The sequence below is a fragment of the Myxocyprinus asiaticus genome, chromosome 4, assembly GCF_019703515.2.
Source record: "Myxocyprinus asiaticus isolate MX2 ecotype Aquarium Trade chromosome 4, UBuf_Myxa_2, whole genome shotgun sequence".
Taxonomy (NCBI): domain Eukaryota; kingdom Metazoa; phylum Chordata; class Actinopteri; order Cypriniformes; family Catostomidae; genus Myxocyprinus; species Myxocyprinus asiaticus.
The window spans coordinates 58,739,910-58,767,742 of NC_059347.1; the positions used below are offsets into that span (position 1 = coordinate 58,739,910).

The 27,833-nt window shown below is 38.6% G+C and overlaps 1 protein-coding gene across 3 annotated transcripts in view; it reads left to right on the forward strand.

Annotated features, from left to right (window-relative positions):
* The window catches only part of LOC127439995 (proline-rich protein 36-like), a 188,549-nt gene that overhangs the window by 41,266 nt on the left and 119,450 nt on the right, over positions 1–27,833 (forward strand). For all 3 annotated transcript variants that reach the window (XM_051696336.1, XM_051696338.1, XM_051696337.1), the window contains one exon: positions 8,096–11,947. In XM_051696336.1, the coding sequence (XP_051552296.1) occupies positions 8,889–11,947 (3,059 nt within the window). In that variant the 5' untranslated portion in view covers positions 8,096–8,888. The remainder of the gene's footprint in view (positions 1–8,095; positions 11,948–27,833) is intronic.

Here is a 27,833-nt window from a genome sequence, read left to right on the forward strand (position 1 = left end):
GTTTAGGTGTTTTCAGTGTTTTTATCATGTTGATATGTGGTTGCTGCGGAGTTCTGGGTTGTTGCCAGGGTGATGCTGTGCACTTGTTTTTTGTGTTTTGATTGTTTTTAGCATGTTGCTTTGTTGTTGCTAGAATATTCTGGGTGGTTACCAGGGTGTTGCTATGCAGTTGTTTAGGTGATTTCAGTGTTTTAAGCATGTTGCTATGTGGTTGCTGGGGAGTTCTGGGTTGTTGCCAGGGTGATGCTGTGCACTTGTTTTTGTGTTTTGATTGTTTTTAGCATGTTGCTTTGTTGTTGCTAGAATATTCTGGGTAGTTTCCAGGGCATTGCTATGTGGTTGCTTGGGTGTTCTGAGTATTTACAGCATGGTGCTATTTGGTTACCGGGGTGTTATGGGTGGTTACCAGGGTGTTGCTGTGCACTTGTTTTGGTGTTTTGATTGTTTTTAGCATGTTGCTTTGTTGTTGCTAGAATATTCTGGGTAGTTTCCAGGGCATTGCTATATGGTTGCTTAGGTGTTCTGACTATTTACAGCATGTGGCTATGTGCTTTCTGGGAAGTTCTGGGTTGTTGCCATGGTGATGCTATGCGCTTGCATAGGTGTTCTGAGTGTTTTTAGCATGTTGCTTTTCTGTTGATAGAATATTGTGGGTGGTTACTAGGGCATTGCTATGTGGTTGCTTAGGTGTTCTGAATATTTATAGCATGTTGCTATTTGGTTATTGGGGTGTTCTGGGTGGTTACCAGGGTGTTGCTTTGCAGTTGTTTAGGTGTTTTCAGTGTTTTTAGCATGTTGCTATGTGGTTGCTGGGGAATTCTGGGTTGTTGCCAGGTTGATGCTGTGCGTTTGTTTTGGTGTTTTGATTGTTTTTAGCATGTTGCTTTGTTGTTGTTAGAGTATTCTGGGTGGTTTCCAGGGCATTGCTATGTGGTTGCTTGGGTGTTCTGACCATTTATCGCATGTTGCTATGTGGTTGTTGGGGAGTTCTGGGTTGTTGCCAGGGTGATGCTATGTGCTTGCATAGGTGTTCTGAGTATTTTTAGCATGTTGCTTTCTCGTTGCTAGAATATTTCTGGTTAGTTACCAGGGCATTGCTATGTGGTTGCGTGGGTGTTCTGAGTATTTATAGCATGTTGCTGTTTGGTTACTGGGGTGTTCTGTGTGGTTACCAGGGTATTGCTTTGCAGTTGTTTAGGTGTTTTCAGTGTTTTTAGCACGTTGCTATGTGGTTACTGTGGAGTTCTGGGTGATTGCCAGGGCGTTGCTATGTGTTTGCTTGGGTGTTCTGAGTGTTTTTAGCATGTTGCTTTGTTGTTGCTAGAATATTCTGGGTGGTTACCAGGGCATTGCTATGTGGTTGCTGGGGAGTTCTGGGTTGTTGCAAGGGTGATGCTATGCAGTTGCTTAGGTGTTCCTGGTGTTTTTTTTAGCATGTTGCTATGTGGCTTAGGTGTTCTGGGTGGTTATTAGCTGTTTGCTGTGGCATTCTGTGTGTTGAAAATGCATCTGCTTTGTTTATACCATATGCACGGACATTCGTACGCCATTCCGAATGGCATTTGCCGTTTTGTTGTGGGTGCTCTGTTGATTCATATCACATCCAGAAGCCACAGCGTGTCAGAGCCAATCACATCAGTGATGTGATGCGCTACAGGATGAAGATGAGGATGAGGAAGTGGTTGTGGAACACAAGTGTCCAAATGCTGAAGCTCTGCTCCCAAAGCCTGGTCGAGCATCACCGTAATCATCAGTAATTCTACTAATCAAGCTGTTGCCGTGACCAACAGGGACGTTGTGATGAAAAAGATGTTTCCTGCAATTAAAAGAGCAGGTAAATAAATATATAATAATGAAGAAATACCTAAATCAAGAAGACAGACACCCCAGGTGTCCTTTTACAAATTAAGTCTGCTATGTAGCTTACTATTTCCCCAAGATATTGCAAGATCCTCCAACCAAATGTTCCTCTGTTGAGACAACCACATCAGGACTGATTGTCTGTCTTATTTATTCCTTAAAGCTGTCCCAGAATGTTCAGCTTCACACAGCAAGACGGCAGCATATGCTATCTTAACTCCCAGTTACTTGCTCCCGTCATTTTGAAATTTCACTTGAAGTACCTAGACAAATGGGCCCTATTGTTTTTTTTTTTCTATCAAGATTGTAGGGTTTATTATATATTTGTAAAAGTCAAATGTTTTTAGATTATGTAACTGGTCATTTTTCCCCTGTAGAGACAGCTATAAGTATGCCGTTCGTAGGTTGATTTCTCTGAAAAGTTTAAACACTGTGGCTCTGTGGTGCTACACTTAAAAAATCTTTAAGATTTACACTTTTTAATTTTATAATACATTTCCACAAATTGAATTGAGTAATGTTTAACAAAATTAACTAAAAGTAAAAGTCTTGATTTAATGTTGTTAAAAATTCAATTTGATGGAATTTTGTTATGCAATTGAAATGCATAAATCTTAAAAATAGGCTTAAATATTTTTGAGTCAGATCGACAGAGCAACATTGACTGTCTGTTTGGCTGACCCATGGAAGACATGGGTAGTATTCAAGTAATCTGTTCGAAAACAGTCATTGTTTCGTAATTCTGCTTGGTGGCTCTTGCAGCACAGAAATGATTATAGAACTAGAAATGCATTATGAACTGACATGAACTAACAATGAACGATTGTATTTTTGTAAACTAAAGTTAACAAAGATTAATAAATGCTGTAAAAAATATATTGTTTATTGTTAGTTCAGTATATCTAATGCATTAACTAATGTTAACAAATGGCACCTTATTGTGAATTGTTACCATTTCATAAGTCCGCAGGACTGAATAAATGAAGTAGTTCCACATAAATATTACACAGGTAATTAATAGTACAAGATCAAATTCACACTATTTTTCCCCACTTACAAGCTTAAAAATGTCTTTTTTACTTCCTCTTGGGTTCTGATTAGCAAAAAGAAGAAAAGAAAGACGAGTTTTGAGATTGAAACTTTTGAAAATGGATTTTGTAAGTCATTCCAAGGGATTAACAATTAGACATAACATTGTGGAGACTGTTTACACTGTTTTATATCTGTTATACACAAATATTCTATTTAAGATTAACACAGTTCAGTTGTGACAGATTTTCATAAAGTTTAACTGACTAATCTTTCAAAAGTATACAAAATATGAATTCATAAGTATTTAAAGTTTATTTGGAGTATTAACTTTTAAAATGCAGCAAACAAAATTCATAAGTTTGAATACAATTTGGTAAATGGCAAAGCAAATACATTTGCTTTGGCCTTTATTGAACTAATTTTATACTTAGAAAAGTTATTTTCATAAATCTAAACCATTTCTTTAAATCTTAATTCTGCCAGGAATCATTTTTTTAGTGAACTACCCAATAAAAATGTGAAAGGTTGCGACGACTTTTTTTGAGGCATGTTTGTTTAACTGGTGCAATTAATTCATAAAAAATATACAATTAAATCCATTATAAAAGAGTACATCCATGGCTGTTATTCTAATTGTTCCTTTTTTTGTCCTTAGTGAATGAACGATTACTGAAAATCCCAGATGACCCCTGTCCTATGATTTCACCTGTCCTTGGAATTTTAATTCTGAATTCCACTCTTCTCCCCAAAACAGTCTGAAACAACCAAGTGTTCCCTAATTAAATGTTCCGGTTATGCAAATGATTCATCCAATTTAGAGCTTCATTCAATAATTGACTTCTCTGGAGGGGAACAACTTTCTAGACATGCAGGATAATTGAGGGCAGCTCCAGGAGAGCACGGGGACAGCAAGTAATCTAATCTGCTCTTCATTTCATTGCTTTATTATGCCCAGAACTTAAGTTCCTGTAATCGCACATAGTCTCCGAAGGAATTCCAGCACTACTTTCCATTTTCCATGTCAGCTGACCAGACTTGGAAAGTGAAGTGAAAAACAATTAATATTATCAAGCACCTGAGCTCGCTTCTAATTTCGTTCTTTGTCTGCGTGCTTTCAAATCGCCTAATTGTGCCCTGTGAAGTAGACTTCAGTGCAATGGTATTTGGCCATCATATGTGCACTGCTAAACTGCAGGTAGCAAATGTACATTGATATATCACATCACCCACCAGTCATTACACGACTGCGCAAAGTTTGTCCAAAATAAACACGTTAATTCAGTGCCATTTTCAAAACCCAATTTACTCTTCTTTCTTCCGTAGAACATTAAAGAAGACGTTAGACAGAATGTAAGGGACTGGCAGCATCATGAATAAGTGAATAATAGGCTAACATTCTGCCAAACATCTCCACTTGGAAGTCTAAAGTTAGACATGTTGTCTCAATTTTCAATTTTGGGCAAACACTCTCTTTGCCCAAATTTACTTTCTACGTGCTTGTTCGCAGATAGACATCATGCAAGTTGTGACCTTTTACAATGCCATAATCATGAAACACATTTTGCAAAATAACTGAATCACATTTATTTTCATATTTAACATCACAACAGTCATTTATCACAAAAGTTAGGGGTTTCAAGTTTGAAAAATTATATTTTTATTAAATTTTAAATGTGTAGCCTCATATATTTCATACAAATACACACGGATTATTATATAAATTTGTATATGTGAAAATACGAAAAAAATAGATTTATTTAGGAGAGTATATTATGTCTTCATACCTGCAAAACCTTAATTTGCACAACTCTAGTGTTTGATTACATTGCAGTGTATTCCAAATTAACACATTTTGTCCTGTGAATTTCTACAGATATACCCTGTGCAGTGTGTAGGGAGCAGTGAACACTGCGTAGGGACCCTTTGAATCAGAACACAACTACTGTGTCTGGCATTAATTAACCTTGCGTGCGGCCGTGGCGGGCAGCGGTTAATATCTGCAAATGTGCGACTCAGGGAGGCTGTCACAAAGCATGCAAGTAAAGATGGCAGATACATTTTAAAATGCATTCATAACTTATACACACAGAGTGAACACATTATAAATGCTAATACACCCACATGCAACACTGCTTGAATATTCCGCGGAGTGGTTGGTGTCCTCAATGATTTTGATTAAAATGTAATGCTTATCATGATTACATAGTGTCATATGACAAAACTAAATGCATAAATGACATGTATTATGTACCCAACATTCCCTTCTGAAGACATGGATTTTACCACTAGAGTCTTATGGATGACTTTTATGCTGACTTTGTGATTTTTGGAGATTCAAAGTTCGGGCCAACATTCACTTCCATTGTATGGACCTACAGAACTGAGATATTTTTCTAAAAGTCTTCATTTGTGTTCTGCAGAAGAAAGTCATACACATCTGGGATGACATGAGGGTGAGTAAATTATGAGGGAATATTCATTCCAGGGTGCACTATCCCATTAAGAGCATGTGCGGCAATATCAAGTAAAGCCAAGTGTCATTCTGAAAACCAGTTGAAACGCATTAAACAATTTTATATAGGCCCAGAATACGATCGGCTGCTTAGTTTGAGATACAAAGTACATATACATTTTTGTTACTCTAAAATAAGTAATACTTATTGTAGGGTCACTCAGTTATAATTTTTTTTCATCATTAATATATATAACATTCCATGTTTTTAATGTTTCATTGGTCTTTGATTTTTGTTTATGTAGTTTCAGCTAGTTCAAAATTTTGGCGTAAATTTAGAATACATTTAAGTGCGATCTTATTGATGAATTATGATTTCTGTGTGAAAATATTACCACACAGGTTTCACGCACAAATATATGAGTTCGTATGGTTAGTGAATGAGGCCCAAGAAGTGTCTTTTAGCAGAAAATAATTCATACATATTTTCATGATTTCATGTTTGTTATTTCCGAACAACAATCAGAGAGAAATTACAAGTTTGAATTAAAGGCACGATTTGATGCAAATGTATTATTTGCACAGACTGATCTCAAAGTGAAATCAAAAACAGTTGACTTTTTTCTTTAGGTGAAATTGGTGTGTGCTAACCAAAATGTGAAACACTGCCCCCAGTGGTCAAAGCGGTAACTGTTGTTGGGCATATGGGCATGTGTGAGCTCGAGGGAGTTGTGAAGCATGTATTATTCAGCTGTACAGGCTGTAATACAGTGAAGAGGAATGCATATTTTTTAAACTGTACCCACCTACCCAAACTCAAAACTAAACCTAACCCTCAGTGGAGTAAAACTGTAATGTTAGAGGGAAAAATGCAACCTCTGAATCGTGCTCTTCACTGAGTTTGTGAGTGCGATTACTTCCTACTTTCAGTGCAGGATCTGAATCCAGGTCTCCCATGCTGCTGACGCAACGCGCTACCGAAAATGTCTGATAGGAGATTCCACTTGTCGGTGAGTCGGCATAATGTGGCAGGTCTTAGGGTACCTGATCGACTTCCCGTGTGATCATGTTGTATTTGCATCAACAGCCTTAACAACTATAAACTCGAATGTTGCTGCTGCATTATTAATGTAACATTCAGATTCAAAATAAGTGATGACGTATAGCTTCATATAAGGTGTACCTAGAGTAAACATATGAGACAGTAATGCCCTGCTCCCTTCAGAGTGCTCACTTCAAATGCAAAGAGTGTGCTGGTCTAGTTTTATGGTTTTAGAGGGTTTTGGGCACTTGTCAGCTCACCAGGCTGGGAGTCTTAGCTGGTGTGAGCTTTTCTTTTTCAGCAGGGCAATCAGACTTATTCCCCAACTGATAGCAAAGTTACGCTGGGAAAATGTGTGTACCTCAAGACATGGGCACAGACAGTTAACATTCACTTGTAACTCAACAGACAATGGTGAATGTTAGCAGTGACAGTGTGATAGAGTGTGCGGAGAAATCCCAAAGGCGATCAGCTGTCATGCTTGTGTCTCCGTTGCAAGTGGGGTTGCTTAAAGACAAGCCAAGTTAATTAGCATTGTCAGTCTCTACCCCTGCATATCTCTTAGACTGCCCTCTGTGGATTGAATCGTTGGATTATAGTTAAAAAGTACTTCAATACTGATATTTTTTTCGCACCAAAAGCGATTGTATCACTTTAGAAGACATTCATTTAACCGCTGGAGTAGTATGGGTGACGTTTAAGCTGACTGTCTGTGATTTTTTGAGCTTCAAAAGTCGTATCACAATCATTTGCATTTTAAGGACCTACGGAGCTAAGATATTTTTCTAATTTTCTTCTAATGTTTTTTCAAAAACCATTTTTGGGTGAATTATCCCTTTAACAATCCCTAAAATGACTGTAAAAATTATGATTTTACAACTTTAAAGCTCAAATAATACATGAGTTACAACAGAAGAGTTGATGCAAGTGCTTTTATAAAATGATAAGCTTCAGATTTCTGCCTTTAAACCCTCCAAAATTTGGCCCCATTCACTTCCATTGTAAGTGCTATATACTGTGTATATATATATATATATATATAAGTAAAGGAAAGACGATTTTAAATCATTTTTTGTGGTTATCAACGTTTTGCTACAAATGCTGACAGTAGAGCTTGACTTGTATTGAACCTGGAATATTCCTTTAAGAATAATTAAATTTAGAGTTAAATTTTACTTTCAAGTATGTTTTTTCCAAGATACTTTGACTCTTAATGGAGTACAATTTTAACACAGTACCCATACTTCTACTTAATGGGAATGTTCAGGCAAAAAATTAAAATTCTGTCATCATTTATTCACTCTCATGTTTTTTTCAAACCCGTATGACTTTCTTCCATGCAGCATGTTAACTTCAGTCACCATTCACTTTCACTATATGGCAGTAGCGGTTCTAGCTAGTATTGCACCCTGGGTGAAACCTGCTTCAGCCCCAACCTTGTTTTGCACAAAAGAAGAAATAAATATATTTAAAGGGTGACTGAATGATGGCAATGTGTGGACATTTTTGGGTGAACTGTCCCTTGAAATATAATTTCTCTGTACTTTTCACATACTTGACTAAACCAATATATTTTTCATTTCTTTTTAAATAGCTTACCAAGTAAAACATGATTTAATATGTTCATATTTATCTAAAAATACAAACCTTGGTCTTGGGATATTACTGAGCCCACTGTCTTTTTTTCTCTTTATTTCCACCTTGCTTAGATGTTCCAGTTCTGTTCATGTCACAGAAAAAAAGATGAATTGAGCGACACAAGCAAAGAAACTCAAGGACAAATGTGACAAATGTAACTTGAAGAGGTGTGTTGCCCAGTGAAGATATGCTGCACCAGAGAGGACTGTGCTCTCATAGTCTGAGTTAGAAAGTAGGGCATTATAGATGTCGGGACATCTTCTTTCGGGTCTGCCTGAAAATTGCCTCCCATTAACATTTTATTTGTCTGGCTATTTTTAGGACAAATAAATGCTCTCTTGATCATGAAACCATGATGCAGACTTCTACAACATACTTTCCTTGCCAAAGTTTGATGCTCTTTGGGACTTGGACAACGAGTGTTTACCAACTCTCTATCTCTGTGTCTCTGCCATCTTAAACTGTGTAAAGTCACCAAGGTTGCTCATTGAGAGTCTACATGTCCCTGTGGACTGATGGGGCTGATGTTCAGGAATCACCTGTCCCCTCTCTTGCATATAAAGACACTTGCTTATAAAGACTCTTTGGGCCAAAACCAGAACCTACTCTGACAGGATTACCACAAAAACTCTCAGTCATGTGACCAGAGGAAAGGACCAGTCACATGCTCTGCTGCCATCGGCTGGTCATTTATTTATTTTTTTACTGCAGAATTTATCATGTGCATTTAACATGAGACTGTGCCAAATGTCACATATTCTGAGTGCTGTAACTGAATTTTTATTCTAATTAACTGTTAATTTGCATTTGAGGCAAAATAATTAAAATAAAATAAACAATACAGGCAAAATTTTATTTACATCTATGGTTCATGAACTACTCTCAGATAACATGGTGAGCAAAGAGCCCAATCATTTGCCAACTGCTCACAGCCACAGCAATGGCAACTCAGACAAAACACCCACCACCATGACTGTGCGCTCCGTACTGCTTAACCGGAACTCTCCAGATATTGAGAGCAGACTTAAACGCAGACGAAGCCGCACGCAGCAGGTACGCTTTAAGGATTTAGAGGATGATGGTGAGTCCAAGGATAAAAATGAGAAAGTGAGGAGCAACAGCCCAATGGAACTCCCAAACTGGAAAAAGGAGTTGACTAATGGGCCCTCTCTGGTGGGATCAGTCCGTGGGGACATGGAAAATACAATAGGGGCAGTGACTGCATTTTTGAAGAGAGCTCCACCACATCCACTTACCCCTGGGCCCACCAGACGCTGCTGGGTCCCAACACATCCATGTTCACTCACACTGCCGCTACCAAGTCAGCCATGCAGGAGTACGGCCATCCAAACCTCACCCAGCTTGCAGAAACCTCCCTTGCTCTGCTCCACACAGACTCGAAGTCACAGCCTGGGGGGACACTGGGATGACGATGATTCCTCTGATGAGCTGATTGCACATGTCGACTATCCACACTGTAGATCACAGAAGAGCCTAGTCCAACTGTGTACCCCGACTGAGCAATCAAGGTGCCAAACAACTGAGGACAATCAATCTGCCCTTTTGAGTAGAGCAACACCACAACTCCAGCCATGTTCCTCTGCACCACAAAAACGGTCTGGAAGAAGGGGACAGAGGAAGTACTTAAGCAGAGCAGCAAGTGATCCTGGGAAACCCGAGCCTCCTTGTACTTCCCCAACAAAAACTTTATCCACTAACAAAAACCACCATGAGTCTAGCCAATCCAAGAAAGCCCCTTCAAAATCCGTGGCTCCTAGAACTTTATCATCAGATCTGGTACCTCCACAGTGTTCTCAGACCCCCAACTTCGTCCATAATGTGCCATGTAGTGTCTCTTCCACACAGACTGAACCAAATTGTGTTTCTAAAAAACAAACTGTCCAAGACCCCACCAAGGCCCCTTTCCAAACAAGCCTTCCCAACAGTACTTCTACATCTCCAGAGATAGACCCTGCCTCTTGCCCATCTCAAATGGCACCATCTCCTTTGCCAACCTCTCAAACTTCTTCCACCTGTCCCAAAGAAACTACAAATGTACAATCACAATGTTGCCTACCACTGACTGTAGTTCCCTGCGCCTCTTTGTCACAAACGGAGCATGCCAGTTTGGCCTCAACTCAATCTGAGCCTTTGTGCACTACCACAGCACAAGTCACGTCCACTGTCACCACATCATCAACACACGTCCAATCATGCACGTCTCCTACTAAAACTACTAGGCAGTGTTGCATGCCTGCTACTCAAACCATGACAAATTGTAAGACTCCCCCAATTCCTGAGTCTCACTGTATTTCTGATTCCCATATAGAACCAAAACCACCTGCTCAATCCGGACCTTGTTGCCAGACATTGGAAGAAGCCACTCCATGCTCCAATATAGCTAGCCAAAATGCAACATCCTGTTGTGAAGGAGTACCTGCTGTTGCCTCGGTGATCAGCCAAAAGACTCCAACACAACCCATGACGTGCAATAACACCCCTAATCAACCTGTATACTGTGTAATATCTCCAACACAAGCTGTAAATCCTATTCAACCTGTGCCAAACTGTAAGATCCCAAATCAAAATGTGCCATTTGGTAGGTCTGCTACCCCTGTGCAAACTGCTATCAAGTTATCAACACACACCTCAACACCTATTCAACCTACACCATCTTGTATAATTCCCATACAGTCTATACCATACTGTGCCCAAGACAAACCAGGTGCCACCACAACCTTTGGCTCTCCTACACAACATGACCCATCTCATAATTTTCCAACACAAACACTCCCTCACATGACATCATTTTCTCCCAGGCCACCCTGTGCCATTGCTCCACACATTGCATCACACTTTAAGGGCCCCGTTCCAGCTGCTGCACACTGCATCCCTATTGCACAAACTGCAATGTGCATTTTGGATTCTCAAAATGTGCCCGTTCTTATTTACAGCCATTCCACAGAACCTATGCCAGGTAAACTCACCGCTGTGCAAACATTGCCACACTGCAACTCCAGTGTGCAAAATGCAGTGTCTTGCAACAGCCCCTCTCAAATTGTGCAAAACTTTAAGACTTCAATACAAACAGTTCCACACTCCAAATCGTTTCCACAAAATATGTCACCTATTCTTGGTCCACGCGAGGCTATGGCGTATGCTAGTAATCCCCAGGAAACTGTGCGTCCCTCTACCAATTTCAGGCATTCCTTACCTCCATATGCTTGCCCTCCACAGACTGCTCTGCTTTACTCTAACACTGAGGCAAGCCCCACTCCTCCTCAGGCCTTTTGCAGCACTCAGGAACGACAAGACCGGAGAGAGTTTATGCTTCCTCCACCACCTCCTCCACCTCCTCCATACACGCCCCGCAAAGAGGGCTCCTCGACTCCAGGACAACCCCGCAAGCCTCCAGTCCCCAAAGTTGAGAACAACAACATGGAAAAAGAGAGAGGGAAAACTGGGGTTGCAAAGCCAAATGCTGAAGCACGTACTCAGCATAAGAGAGGTGAAACTCCACCTCCTATCCCTCCCAAAACTAAGGCGAGAGCCACGGTTAGGCCCACCTGTGTAAGCAGTCGACGTGCAATCCTCGGCCCTGAATCCCAGTCCAATGCAAACCACCTGCCCCCAGCTGCAGGGATGAACACCCAGGCCCCTCTTGGACCAGCAGAGGGCCAGGCAGACACACTGCGGCAGGTGCAAGAGTTGCTGGGAGGGCTCATGTCGGGGGCTAAGTGTAAGCTGGATCTGGCAAAGGCAAAAGAAAAACTTTTTGGCCCAAACGGCCCTCTGTACGACATTGGGACTTTGCAGTCTCAGTTGCACAGCCTGGAAGGGGTGCTGGAGACCAGCCAGAACACCATCAAGGTTTTACTGGATGTCATTCAGGATCTGGAGAAGAAGGAGGCTGAGCGAGATGGGTGAGTAAATTAATAAATGTGATTGAATGAATGGTTGACTTTTCAAGTAATGGTACACCAGCTGACTAGTTCTTTAGTGAGATCGACTGGGTTATCTAGAATTTGTTAACATTTTTGTTTAAGCTTTATATTTGTAGAGGTGGTGCTGTAAAGGGGATGAATTTATAGAGCACTTAGCACTATTGCTATAGAGCGGGTCAGCCATGATGTCAATTTGTCAATTTCTGCCAACCTAGAGGGCTAATTTGCCTTGGGTTCCCTCAGGAATTTACCAAGGTATTTTATTTTATTTTTTATTTATTTGTAAAATAAGCTTCACAATTTCTTCTTATAAAATAATTTACACACAGTTATACCTCAAACCTGATTTATTCAAGTATGTTGGTAACAATTAGCTAAAGAAGGACTACAATGGTTGTCTGTTCATCAGGGATGTACACTGACATGTATGTAGTTGTAGTCCTAGTTTAGCAAATTGTTTTCAACGTACTTTTTTAATTAACAAAGTGTGACGAGGAGGAGGGTGTGGCCGGGCCATGATGGAGCACGGCCGGTGCTGAATCAGCTGATCAGCAGGACAGCGAGATACTGTAGGGGGCGGCCGGAGATGCCAGTTCGAGAGAGAGACATATGCGGCTGCATTGCATGTGTGTCTGTGTTTGTTTATGTTTCTTTTATATCATTAAAGTTTATGTTGACTGTTCAGCTGGTTCCCACCTCCTCCTTGCCCATCTTTTAGCTGTTACACAAAGCAACTTCAAATTTCATATCTGAGGTATGATTGTATGTAATTCATGTTGTAGAACAAAACGTGAAAGTCTCTTCCAGTAATTTTAACCACATACAGTACTTTATTTTACTCAAAAACTGCCATGATTAAAACCCATAGGAAATACCCGGGGGCACTCATGGATTGAAAATTTTAATTGTCTTCTGGGTTTTAGGACATCAGTAAGCTCTATAGCCACCAAAACACTGCTTGTGTAACAAATCCACAGCCTTCAACAATGAATGTCAAGTCAATTTCCGTGTGACTTCAGATCAACTGCTATGTGCAATATTTCCTTTATTATGCATAACTCTAGTTCTCTAGTAGTTTTGTGCCTCAAATGGGTTATAGATATTTAGCCAGTATATTTGTTGAATATCTGCCTCTTAACTTATTGGAATTGGAAGTCTGTGTTATTTTTTAAATGTTACATGTCTTTAGCTTTTGCGTCACGTTTGTTGTCTCAGTGTCTTGCACCATGAGTGCTGCATTTATAAGACATGTCAAATTGCATTTTTATGGCATGTGAAGTTAAAAGTAACTTTTAAAAACTCATTTTGAGATCCCTATGTTCTGTTCTATTCTGTTGTGCTCAATTTTTGAACACAAGAAAAAATGTAGTGGATTGTTATATGGTGAACCCCAATCAGCCTCATTATACAGGAATAGGTGGTCATAAAGAGACTGTTCACTGTTCGCTTTCATTGTATGGAGAATTTTGCACATAAAGTCAATAGTGACTGTCATTCTGGAAAGAAAGTCAAAGGGCTTTGAAACATGAGGTTGAGTAAATAAGGACAGAATTATCATTTATGTGTGAACTATTCCTTTAAAACCACCTTATTGTTAAGACAACCCACTGAATAGTTACAGTTGTGCTCAAAAGTTTGCATACCCATGAAGAATTAGTAATATATGTACCATTTTTAAGAAAACATGAGTGAGCAGGCAAAACACATTTCTTTTATTTCTTATGGGATTCATATTCAACTGTAGGTTATAACAAAATGGCACAATCATAAAACAAAACAATGAAAAAAATGAAATGACCCCTGTTCAAATGTCTGCATACCTTTAGTTCTTAATACTGTGTATTGCCCCCTTCAGCATCAATGACAGCGTGCAATCTTTTGTAATAGTTGTCTATGAGGCCCCAAATTCTTGCAGGTGGTATAGCTGCCCATTCGTCTTGGCAAAATGCCTCCAGGTCATGCAGAGTCTTTGGTCGTCTTGCATGAAATGCACGTTTGAGATCTCCCCAGAGTGGCTCAATGTTATTAAGGTCAGGAGACTGTGATGGCCACTCCAGAACCTTCACCTTTTTCTGCTGTAACCACTGGAGGGTCAACTTGGCCTTGTGCTTAGGGTCATTGTCATGCTGGAAAGTCCAAGGGCGTCCCATGTGCAGCTTTCGTGCAGAAGAATGCAAATTATCTGCCAGTATTTTCTGATAACATGCTGCATTCATCTTGTCATCAGTTTTCACAAGATTCCCCATGCCTTTAGAGCTCACACACCCCCAAAACATTAGTGAGCCACCACCATGCTTCACAGTGGAGATAGTATTCTTTTCACTACAGGCCTTGTTGACCCCTCTCCAAACATAGCTCTTATGGTTGTGACCATAAAGCTCTATTTTGGTCTCGTCACTCCAAATTACAGTGTGCCAGAAGCTGTGAGGCGTGTCAAGGTGTTGTCGGGCATATTGTAATCGGGCTTTTTTGTGGCATTGGTGCAGTAAAGGCTTCTTTCTGGCAACTCAACCATGCAGCTCATTTTTGTTCAAGTATCATCGTATTGTGCTCCTTGAAATAACCACACTGTCTTTTTCCAGAGTAGCCTGTATTTCTCCTGAGGTTACCTGTGGGTTTTTCTTTGTATCCCGAACAATTCTTTTGGCAGTTGTGGCTGAAATCTTTCTTGGTCTACCTGACCTTGGCTTGGTATCCAGAGATCCCCGAATTTTCCACTTCTTAATAAGTGATTGAACAGTACTGACTGGCATTTTCAAGGCTTTGGATATCTTTTTATATCCTTTTCCATCTTTATAAAGTTCCATTACCTTGTTACGCAGGTCTTTTGACAGTAATTTTCTGCTCCCCATGGCTCAGTATCTAGCCTGCTTAGTGCATCCACGTGAGAGCTAACAAACTCATTGACTATTTATACACAGGCACTAATTGCAATTTAAAAAGCCACAGGTGTGGGAAATTAACCTTTAAGTGCCATTTAAACCTGTGTGCGTCACCTTGTGTGTCTGTAACAAGGCCAAACATTCAAGGGTATGTAAACTTCTGATCAGGGCCATTTGGGTGATTTCTGTTACCATTATGATTTAAAAAGGAGCCAAACAACTATGTGATGATAAATGGCTTCATATGATCACTATCCTTAAATAAAAGACTATTTTAATTTTTTCAAAATCAATGCCAAAATTTCACAATTTCTGCCAGGGTATGCAAACTTTTGAGCACAACTGTAGTTGAGAAAATATGTAGATTTCCACAAAATAAAGTGACACTGGTAATACCAAGAGAGAGCATGAAAAAACTGTGAATGTCGAAGCATATTTTGCTGGAAGAGTTCAGTGGGTAAAAGAACACACTCTTCATTTTGTGGCTGGTTAAATGAGGAAATGAGTTACAAATAAACAGCAGGCAACGTTTCCAACCCTCTGCTTTTGCCCATAATCCTGTGCTGATTATCATTAACATATTTCTGCAGTTAATAGCTGTGAAACTTTTTGAACCTCCCTCCCATCTGTCCAGTCATCAAGTTCATCACTGAGGGATATGATTGTTTTTATGAAAGAGGCCTCTCAGCATGTCCTCTTGCTGAAAGACACAACTCAGAGAGATTTTTATTGCTTTACCAATGCCTTTTCAAGGCCCAACAACAATGATTTTTTCAACTTGCCTTGACAATCCCCATCATAATATCCATCCATCCATACATCCATCCATCCATCCATCCATCCAACCAACCAACACAGAACCAAGTCATGTCAAGTCATTTTTATTTGTATAGCACTTTTCACAACACACATCATTTCAGCAGCTTTACATGAAATCATGCATTAGCATAGAACAAAAACAAAAAAGGGAACTGTAATATCTATAATGTCTTACAGTGATCATTGTGTAGTTTGATTAAATATGATTGTAAAATGTGTATAGAAATTACATAATTAAATATTAATTGTATTTAGAACCCCTGTGAGCAAGCTGAAGGCGACTGTGGCAAGGAACACAAAACTACATAAGATGTTGGTTTATGGAGAAAAATAACCTTGGGAGAAACCAGGCTCACTGTGGGGGCCAGTTTCCCTCTGACTAAACAACAGGAATATAATGCCAATATTAGTTATTTGTGTGCGGTGCTGTCACGGATCCTTCTGACCCACCTACCAATTTCACTCAACCCTCTCACTCTCCTGAGTACTGACCACCCACACATGCCTCCAATCATTGCATCAATCAACCCCTCTATATAAACCTCACTCCCCTTCCATTCTATGTCTGGTCTCAACTTTGTGTACAGACTCACTTATGATTATCTCCAGCGGTCAATACCAGCACGATTCCTCTCCAGCGACTCTTCTACTCCAAACGTTTCCTCTCCAGTGTCCATCTCCTCAACACAAGCTTTGTTGTTGCAAACCCTCCACCTCAAGGAAAGTCACCATCTCAATCAGCATTAGTCGTCATCACGTAATCTATCACCACTGCAACCCAGTACTGTCACGTCATCACTTACCTGCTGTTTTGTTTGTGTGTCAATAAATACCTGCTTGGGTTCAAACATCATCCTCGAGTCTGAGTATACGTTACAGGTGCAAGTCATTGTTTTACTTTTCTTTTTTTTTTTTTTTTTTAAGCGTTCAGGTCCAGTGTTTTTAAAAAGAAAAGATTGTTTTTATGAACTTTAAGATTAATGACTAATGTCTTAGAAGTCCATCCTGGATTAACTGCGGAAGTTTACGTAGATGCATTTTCCTTTGTTAGTTGGCTGATGAAGGCTTTTGTTGGCAATTAAATGATAGTCCATGTATTCCATTTCAAGAGTATAGTCCATCAATAGACAAAGATGATGCAGGCAGATATCAACCTGCAGATATGAATAGAATAATATTAGCGTAGATGCCATTCTATTTTATGCAGTTATAGATCATGATTGATGTTTCTGGTTCCGGCAGACTTAAGTAAAGCAGCCTAATTTTGAGTTGAAGGATAAATTAGGTGTATACCTGGCTAAATAGATGAGTCTTTAGTCTAGACTTAAACTGAGTGAGTGTGTCTGCATCCTGAACAATGTTAGGGAGACTATTCCATAGTTTAGGAGCCAAGTATGAAAAGGATCTACCTCCTTTTGTGGATTTTGATATTCTTGGAATTATTAACATGCCAGAATTTTGTGATCGTAATGAATGTGACGGAATATAGTGTGTCAGAAGGTCACTTAAGTGCTGTGGAGCTAGACCATTCAAAGCTTTGTATGTAGTTAACAGAATTTTAAAGTTAATATGAAATTTAACAGGTAGCCAGTGTAACGACGATAAAATGATATGCTAATATGATCATATTTCTTGGTTCTGGTCAGCACTCTGGCAGCTGCATTTTGAACCAATTGAAGTTTATTAATTGAACTTACTGGACATCCTCCCAGTAATGCATTACAATAATCTAGTCATGAATGCATTAATTTTTCAGCATCAGCAACAGAGAGCATGTGTTGTAATTTAGCAATATTTCTCAGGTGGAAGAATGCTGTTCTACAAACACTGGGAATTGGACAGACTGGTATCAAATATAACACATAAGTTCTTTGCTGAAGAAGACGATGTAACAGTACATCCATCGAGAGTCAAATTGTATTTTAGCAGCTTATTTTTAGAGGTTTTTGGTCCAATCACTAGTACCCCTGTTTTGTCAGAATTGAGTAGAAGGACATTTCTGGCCAGCCATTGATACACTCTGCTAGTTTGGAGAATTGTGAATTTTTGTTGGGTTTAGAAGAAATATAAAGTTGGGTATCATCTGCACAACAGTGGAAACTTATTCCATGATCTCCCAGGGGAAGCATGTATAAGGAGAAAAGCAGAGGTCCTAAAACTGATCCCTGTGGCACTCCATACTTAACTATTGTTTGATTTGACAATTCCTCGTTTACACATACAAAGTGGTAGTGGTCTGATAAATAGGACCTAAACCATGCTAATGCAAGTCCACTAATGCTAACATAATTCTCCAGCCTATTCAAGAGAATGTCGTGATCTATCGTGACAAAGACAGCACTAAGATCTAAAGGCACTAGAAGAGAAATGCAGCCACGATCAGATGATAAGAGCATTTGTAATTCTGAAAAGTGCAGTCTCTGTACTGTGATGGGGCCTAAATCCTGACTGAAATTGTTCATATATTCCATTTCTCTGTAGAAGTTAACATAGTTGGGAGGACACTATTTTTTCTAGTATTTTTGACATAAATGGTAGATTTGAAATCGGTCTGTAATTAGTAAATTCTTTAGGATCAAGCTGTGGCTTCTTAATAAGCAGTTTGATAACTGCCATTTTAAAGTTTCATGGGACATGTCGTAAGGATAATGAGGAGTTAATAATATTAAGAAGAGGTTCTGTGATTACTGGAAATACCTCTTTTAAGAACTTAGTTGGTATTGGATCTAACATATGTTGTGGATTTAGATTTTTGATAAGTTTTGTTGGCTCTTCATGACCTATGACAGCGAAGGATTGAAGTTGCTTGTGTGCAAAATTATGAGACACTGTTTTCTGAGGTGCTGTGACAGTTGATTGCATAGTTCCAATTTTATTTCTGATTATTTCAATTATATCAGTAAAGAAATTCATGAAGTCATTACTATTGTGCTGCGACAGAATATCTGGTTCAATCGAGGCTTTATTTCTAACCAGTTTAGCCACAGTACTGAATTAATACCTAGGATTGTTGTGGTTATTTTCTATGAATTTGCTAAAATGTGCTGACCTGGCAGCTTTTAGTACCTGTCTGTAGCTACAGGCACTATCCTTCCATGCACCACGAAATACCTCTAATTTTGTATTCTTCTACTTGCGCTCCATTTTCCAAGCTGCTCTCAGAGAGAGCATGAGTTTGATCATTGTACCATGGTTTTTCCTTTCATTTTCTGTAATCGAAGGAGGGCGACACTATCAAAAGTGCTATAGAAGACTGTATTTATATTTTCCGTTATTTCATCAAGCTCTTCTAGACTTTTTGGCTTACTGAGTATGTGAGATAATTCTGGAAGATTATTAGTGAAGCTATCTTTAGTGGTCAAAAGTATAGTTCTATATGAACGATAGCGTGGTGTAGATTGAGTGACATTAGCTGATCGCAACAAACAAGAGACAATGATCTGAGATGTCATCACTCTGCGGCAGAATTTCCATAGTACCAACATCAACTCCATACGATCTAGCATATGATTATGGCATTGAGTTGGTCCTGTCACATTTTGTCTGACTCCAAGAGAGTTGAGAATATTGATAAATGCTAATCCCAATGTGTCATTTTCATTATCTATGTGAATGTTGAAGTCACCAACAATTAAAGCTCTATCAACATTAACTACCAAATCAGATGGAAAACTTGCAAATTCACCAAGGAAACCAGAGTAAGGCCCGGGTGATCTGTATACTGTAGCAAGGGCAAAAGATGACAGAGATTTTTTATTTATATCTGACGGTGTCATATTAAGCATTATTAGTTCAAAAGACTATATCCTGTCCTCTGAGTAACAACAAAAACGTCACTGCAAATTGTAGCAACACCTCCTCCTCGACCCTTAAGACGAGTCTCATGTTTATAACAATAACCTGGGGGAGTAGATTAATTTAAACTAATATATTCATCTGGTTTAAGCCAGGTTTCAGTCAAACAGAGGGAACAGACACAGTCTCTATGTGATATCTAGGTGATACAGTCTCTATGTGTTGTAGTTTATGTGACCTGTGTGACATCTCAAGGCAGCTAGCAAACGTTCTGATTAACCAGTTTGTCTGCTTCCTGACCTGGGCCCCAGTTAGTCATGTACTATCATTATTAAGACTATGAGCCAAATTACTAGAGAAGAGAGCAGCACCTTACCTGGAGGGATGGAGTCCATCTCTCTTTAGCAGTTCAGGTCTACCCCAAAAACTCTTCCAATTGTCTATGAATCCTATGCTATTCTCCAGACACCACTCAGACATCCAGCCATTCATTGACACTAGTCTACTATAAAACTCGTCACCACGACGAGCAGGGAGGGGCCCAGAGCATATTACAGTGTCTGACATAGTTATTTCAAGTTTACACACCTCTTTAACTTTATCTCTAGTGATCTCCGACTGGCGAAGCCGGACATCATTAGTGCCGACATGAATAACAATTTTAGAAAATCTACGTTAAGCATTAGCCAGCTCTTGTAAATTTGATCTGATGTCAGATGCCCGAGCCCCTGAATGCATTTAACAATGTTGGCTGGAGTCTCTATTTCCACGTTCCTTACAATAGAATCACCAATTATTAGGGCTCTTTCAACATGATTCTCAGTGGGTGCATCACAGAATGGGGAGGATCGATTGGAAACCCTAACAGGAACGGGAGAGTGATGTTGCTTTGCTGAGTGAGTATGCCACCGAGACGTCACCCAATCGCTAGACTATTTTGGGTCACGGTCATAGCGCCACCACCTGGCATCAGGAAGTGTGGCTCTTACAACAGACTTTAAAATAGTCCTTTTATATTTACCTAAATTGCTTCAAAATTGTTTAGAATAATGTCAGATGCCAAATGCATGTGTCCACCTTGCATTGTTTTCCAAAAGCCACCAGGTGGAAATGGACCAGTTGTGCTTGGGCCCGTCATCGCTGCTTGCAGCTATATTTCATTATTAACACTGATAAATTCCTTATCTTTGCGACCCTATCAGAACAGACCTGCAACCCATTTTAGAGTCACGATTCACCAGTTGAGAACCACTGATCTGTAATTTAAATCCTAAGAGCATAATTGGCAATGTGTTTAGTATACATATGTAAATCTGTCAAGTTATTAATAAGCGAATAATAATAATAATAATAATAATAATAAAAAAACCTTAGATTCATTATCGACCATCAGTTGTTCTGCTTACATTTTAAGTTTACTTTTGTGAATTTAATAACAAATGTACATCATTATGGCATAAAACGCTTCATAAATTGAATAAAATTTTGATGGTTAATTAATATTTTTGACATTATGTGTCTGTAATGATGTTAGAAACTGAGTGATGGGGATAGATTCTGAAAGAAAAGTGCCACCAAATGCATTCTACAGAAAAAAAAAAAAGATAAATTTCGAAGATAAAAAGCAGTAGGCTAGAATCTCTTAAATATTCATGTCTGTGGCATACCAATGATGGACATTGGATCTCAGATAGCGGCTCTGTTTTCTATTTTCTACTTACTGGCTTCATCTATGTTTTTGATTTGTATCTTTTCTGAAATGTAATTGCTAGTAATTGTCTCAAGGAGAAAAAAATAAATACATGTATAGAGTACATTTTAAAAGCCCAATAAAAGTGTTGATGCATTTTTACCATACTCAAATATGTTCTAACTCAGTCATACACATAATGTAATATTAGAGGAATCATATTTTGCATCTTTTGGGGAAATGAAAAGTGTCTCTGACTGTTTTTGTTTCTAAGCCTAATTGAAGTGAAATTCATTGACATGTTTTCAGGCAGAAATATTTCATATATCTATTTGAAAAATGATCTAAGATGCTCCCTGTGCATTTCAGAAGCATTCGCTAGTTGCTCAGTCAGATTGCAGGATGAATTTACTGACAGCCCGGGGATCACAACACATTAGTTATTAGTTTGATTGGAATTAGTTTGACACTGCCAAGTATTTTGATGAAGCAAGTCACCTTGGCTGTATAGCGTCATGGGCTTTGCTCGAAGAGTGAATTAAAAAAGCTTCATTTTTTGGCCATAAGACAACATGATTTACATTGACATCAACCAAACATAGCCGTATTCCTAACCCCAACACCACTATCCTTAAAATCAGAGGGCTGTGATTAATTGTTCCACAAACAACCAAGGATGTTAGTCCAGAAAAGTAGCATCATAGTAGTGAATATAACATTGCAGTCCAATCAATTACAGATTAACTTTTTCTCAGTGAATACCCAATATTATAGAAGTAAATTGGGTTCTGAATGTTGTTTCATTGCATCTTTTAAGCATCCGTCAACATGGTTTGATTGCTAAAATATGAAGCCTTGACTAGTCATCTAAGGGGGCTTTCACACTGGGCACGTTTGCTGCAGTCCGATTCCGAGTGCGGTTGTTCCCGGTGTCCCCCGCAGCTTTGGTCTGGTTTCACACTCACCTGATTCTATCAAACCCCGGTCCATTTGCATTCAACTTACATCATCACAAACACGCATGGAGAACACAATGTGACTCATCATACTGTTATTTTGGTGCCATTATGCACAGCTGAGTGAACGACAACTGCGTATATGTGCGCTTCATGGTGTAACTCATCAGATGTCCAGGGGAAGGCGGCTTGCTGCTGCTCGCAAACGGCATTTTTTGAGGAGACAGCTGACTGCAAGGAATTAATTTGCATCTTTGTTTACACTGCACGCTTACTCACGCTCGTGTCCAAGGTGAAGTTATCACCACTGTCATTTCCTATTATACCCTATATTTATAACCTATAATAGTATTTATATATAGTATTTATAAGGTGTATAGATAGATAGATAGATAGACGTTGTCATCGGCTAAAACGCATGCGCAGGTTACTTTACTTCCTGAACGAGTGCGCACCCGAGTCGGAGTTGCTTTCACATTCACGCGAATCGCGCTACAGTTCTATTGCAACTAAACTCATACCACCTCCTACAGGTAGTCTCGGGTTCGGTACCATGGTGCGCTCCCCGGTCCGCATGACAGCTTTCACATTACCAATTTTTCATGCGAACCGTGCTCTGTTTCGAACTAAACTGCCAGTGTGAAAGCACCCTAAGACTCCACATCTAAGCAGATTATAAAACAGCAATTTTCAGTAGGTTTTGTACTCTAGTTAAGTAACTCGGTTGAGTAAAATGAAGCTTCGAAAGTGGATGGTAAACAGTCAAATTGGTATTCAAAGTTTTTAACATGAAAGAAGATTCCCTTTTGTCATTATAGAAGGGTCCTTCAGAATGTCACAAAACACCATTGTAATGAAAAATCACAATCGTTGACTGAGTAATAGTATAGAGCAACAAAATTAATATGGATAGCACAGTTTGAGTTCAGATGACTTTTGATTGCAGACTTGGAAAAGTAAGATACCAAAGTCTGCAATCAAAGAAATTTTGATATGAACTCAAACATTTTCTATTTAATTCATCCAAATCAAAATGATCAGAGCTATGCTATCCACATTAACTTTACTCTTTCAGTATGTCTATAATTATCTCATTTGTGACTATTTTTATTTCTCCCAAGGAATTTTAGGAGAAACATCTGAGACAAAGTTGAGAGTTGAATGAAGTATAACTGTGAACACCATTAAGTCTCCTAATAAATAAAGGAGCTACTTTTGAGCAAAAAAAAAAAAAAAAAGTTAGGTCATTAAATAAATTACATTTATTTTCACAACTCGCAACTAGAACGGTACATCTGAAACTACTCAGCAGACTCTGCTTCAGTCAATTCAGGACTTGTTTAAGAGAAGGATTCCAGAAGACACTATGGCCTACATTAGGGCATTTTCTTGCTTTTTACGAGGGTATTTACAGAATGCAGAAGTGGGACAGTGCTCAGGAGATAACACAGTGTACGGAAGAGGGAATCTCTGTTTTTTTCTTGAACGACCATGCAAAATACATGCACACACAAACATACAGTAGGTAGAGATCAACACACTATCACATATGCTTAAACAAATATACCAACTTGTGCAAAACATCCACTGTAAAAAGAATTCTGTATTGTTAAAAGAAAAAGAACGTAAAAATGCTACAGTTAAAATATTGTTTTACTGTATAATTAACAGTAAAAATATATATTTAACAAGAGAATATGTGTACTTTTACGGTAAACTATAGTTAAAATTATGGTGAAAAACAATAATTGGACATTCCCAGAATTTCATTATATTTAATTGGAATAGTTACGTTTCTTCTTATTTTTTTTTTTAAATCAGTTATGTACATTATGGTATTTTAGGTTATATTTTATGTAGTTTAGTTAATGTTTATTGCACTATTTCAGTGGCACATGTGTTAACCTGATGATGTTTTGTGTTAGTGTGAGTGACACTGTCTCTACATGTACTGGTCATTGCTCCTTTAAGGGCCACTCTTAAAGAAATTAAAGTCATCATGTGGCCTTCTATATTTAATATGGTGTTAAACAATAAAATTTTAACCCTTAAATGCATGGATATTTCACCAAACATTATTACATACTCGGATCTTTAGAGACCCAGTACATATGTATATCACAAATGGATCTACAAAATGCACAGGCAATTAGAAAATAGAATATATTCTGATATATTTTTATGGTTTTTGTTTTAATTTATATTAAAGAGCTGATGCAACAAATCAGGACAAATCTCGAACAGGATTCATTACTTCCACACTGAAATTTCATAAGATGCAACTGGCTGTCAAACACATATTGAGCTACACTTAACACATAAGGTACACATATGTATTTTCTCTGCACTTTTTGAGTTTAAATAGACACACAGCTTACAAATTTCAGTAGTACACACAAATGACAACAGCCATTTCAAACTGTTCATGTGTTACACTTGCTATAGTTTACTTCCACGTCGCTTCTCTTTATCAAATAGCAATGTCAAATGTAAATCAAGTCAATCACTGAAACATCAGCACCACCTTGAGTAAGAAATAGCATGTATAATATGTATGTGTACACGCATATGGGATACTAATAATTCACCACCATTGTGCAGAAAATCAACATGATACAGTAGTCATTTGCATGAATACAGTACTCATTTGTCTTGTTATAAACAAAGAAATAGATGTCCTGTGATAGTAAACTTATATAGATATGAAATAATCATTAAAAAAATATTTATGGAAGTGCAAAAAAGAAAGTGACACTATTACATACCTAGGGTCTCTATTGACCATATACATTTTTGGTACTTAAGAAATTATATATTTTAAAAAATATATTTTTTGCAATTTTGGTGTGTTGCACTATTCATAAGAGAAAGGTTGAAGAATACTAAAGAGGTGTGGGTGCAAACAAAGTCTTTCTAGCAAGTCAGTCCTCCTGGGAGACTATTTGCAGTCATGCCAGTGCAGCCCCTATCACCTTGAATGGGGTAAGAAATGGTTGGTCAAGATTATGATCAAAGAACCTATTTCAAATGAGCAATGAAATTTTACAATACTGGAATCATAAACTGTGCTTCTTTACCTTATATTATGCTAAAAACACAATTTTCCTGGCTTGTATAGCTAAAGAGCATGTGCGTTCTCGAGTTGATTGACAGGCGATGTCTGTATCTAAAAGGTGATTGACTCTTTTTACTGTAAGGCGGGACTTCCTTTCTACATCCGTTGATCCGTTGACCGTTGGGTGCTTAGAGCTCCTTGGCTGAGCGTTCCAGTTTCTCCCATTAATTTAAACAGAAGTGGCCCATCTCTGCTAAATAGTCTCTGGCACAACTCCAAAAATGGATGAGGCACTTGGGGTGGAATGAGGTCCCAGGTTACTAAAAACACGATGTATGCATTTAAGGGTTAAATTGAAAAAAAAAAAAAGAAAAAAGATTTTTATAGTTCCAGAGGGTCAGTAAACAAAAATAGTTTTTAATCATAATCATAAAATATAGCATAAAATATAGAAGCATCAAAATGACAATCCATAATGCCTGAAACAATCACTTTACTTCTTACAGTACATTTCTGGCTGCTTTTTACCGTAAATTTAAGAGATTTACTTTAACAGATTTTTTTTTTTTTTTTTTTATGGTGTAACTGTCACATATTCCCTGTTTTTGTGTTGACTTTTATGTTGAAATTCTTGTTTAGTTCCTGTTTCCTGATTGGTTTTCCCCTGATTGTTTCCACAGGTGTTCCTCGTTCCCTTGTTTGCCCCCATGTATTTAAGCCCTTGTTTTCCCCTGGTTTCTGTGTCAGTCTTCACATGTGTTGTCTCTTCTGTGCTTGGTTTCATTCTATTCTGAGTTACTTTTACGTCTGCCTCATTACAGAAAGAGTAAACAAAGTGAAAACTGACGAAGAAACCAGGGGAAAACAAGGGCTTAAATACACTGGGGCAAACAAGGGAATGAGGAACACCTGTGGAAACAATCAGGGGAAAACCAATCATAAAATGAAACTACAAAAGGACTACAAACTAACAGGAACTAAACTAGAATTTCAACAAAAGTCAACACAAAAACAGGGAATATGTGACAGAAACATACTCATTACTCACTGAAACCTTTAGAAATCCATTAGCCCATCCTCACACTACATTTAAGGCTAATAATTTCAGTAATTTCTTTGCCACTAGAATCACCAAACATAACTGCAAAAATAATGATTGTTTCTACACTTCCCCCTGTCTTCCATTGGTCGAAAATACAGATAGTCCCACCCCAAACTCAATGTCATTGTGTCGGGCCCCTGAAACAAACAAAAAATGCAGTTCACAACTCATTTTACTTCTGTAATCTGACATATTTTTTCATGAGAAAAAGACGTTTAACTTGATACAAAACTTACAGAGCTTACAAAACAATAATAAATAAATGATTGCATTTTCTTAACACGTTTTTTTCTTTACATTTATCATGCATTTTCTTTACAACTTTATTTTAATTACTATTTTACTTGTAATAAATTTACTTTAAACGTCTGTAAACTTCTTTAGTTAAAATTCACACCACTCCAATTTCATATTTGTATTGTTAAGTATTTATGGGACGTTTTAATCCAGATCAGCAGATACAATTGGACGCAATTATAGAAATCTATGTCATGTTTGTGCATTATCCATAGGGAATTTGCAAGCGCAATATATTATCAGCCTATATGAATTTTAGAAATGTTGCGTGGCCGACAGGTTACTAATCTAAAAGAGGAGAAAGACGTACTATAACCCACCTTTTTTGTTTTCCCCCATGCGAATGGAGAAGTTTTTCGGGCCACAAGTCTTTTTATTTCCACAATGAATCTTTGCTTGTGATAGCTCATTATTACTGTAGGCTACCTCCTCCGCTCGTGTTCATTCTCATCATCTGTCATTTTTTTGTATTTGTGATCAAGCTGCCTTATTATAGGCCTATTTGACAAAATCCATCTTTCTTTTTATAAGTTAGCCTATGCTCGTGATGGAGTGGTATTGGAGCATGCTGATGTCCTGACTTTCAGAAAAAAAAGAAATGCTCCGGCAAATCTCGCTGTTTCGCGTCTATTCAATAACGCTCCTGTAACTTGAGTCACGTTCACTGATCAGGACGATTGGGACCACAGTCAGCTACGATGTGTATCCTACAGTCAGACATAATGTCGCACAGTGTGCCATGGCAATCTCAATGCGTTCATATCGTACAGTCTGACAAGCAACAGTCTTAAAGGACTGTAAAAATCCTACAGTGTATAGCAGGCTTAGAATGAAGTCAGATAGTTAGAGGGAAGAAGTTTAAAAAGTAAGAGGGATCTGTGATGTCAGCCCAAAAGGAAAATAATTTCAGAGACCAAGGACCAAGTTATTACATTTTCGTAAAAAAATGTTTTCTTTGAAATCACGTGGACAAAGGAATCGTTCACAGTAAGACTTGGAATGTGTATTAAGAAAGTAAATGGGGAGGGCTGGATAGCTCAGCGAGTATTGATGCTGACTACCACCCCTGGAGTCACGAGTTCGAATCCAGGGCATGCTGAGTGACTCCAGCCAGGTCTCCTAAGCAACCAAATTGGCCCGGTTGCTAGGGAGGGTTGTGTCACATGGGATAACATCCTCATGGTTGCTATAACGTGGTTCGTTCTCGGTGGGGCACGTGGTGAGTTGTGCATGGATGCTGCGGAGAATAGCATGAAGCCCCCACACACG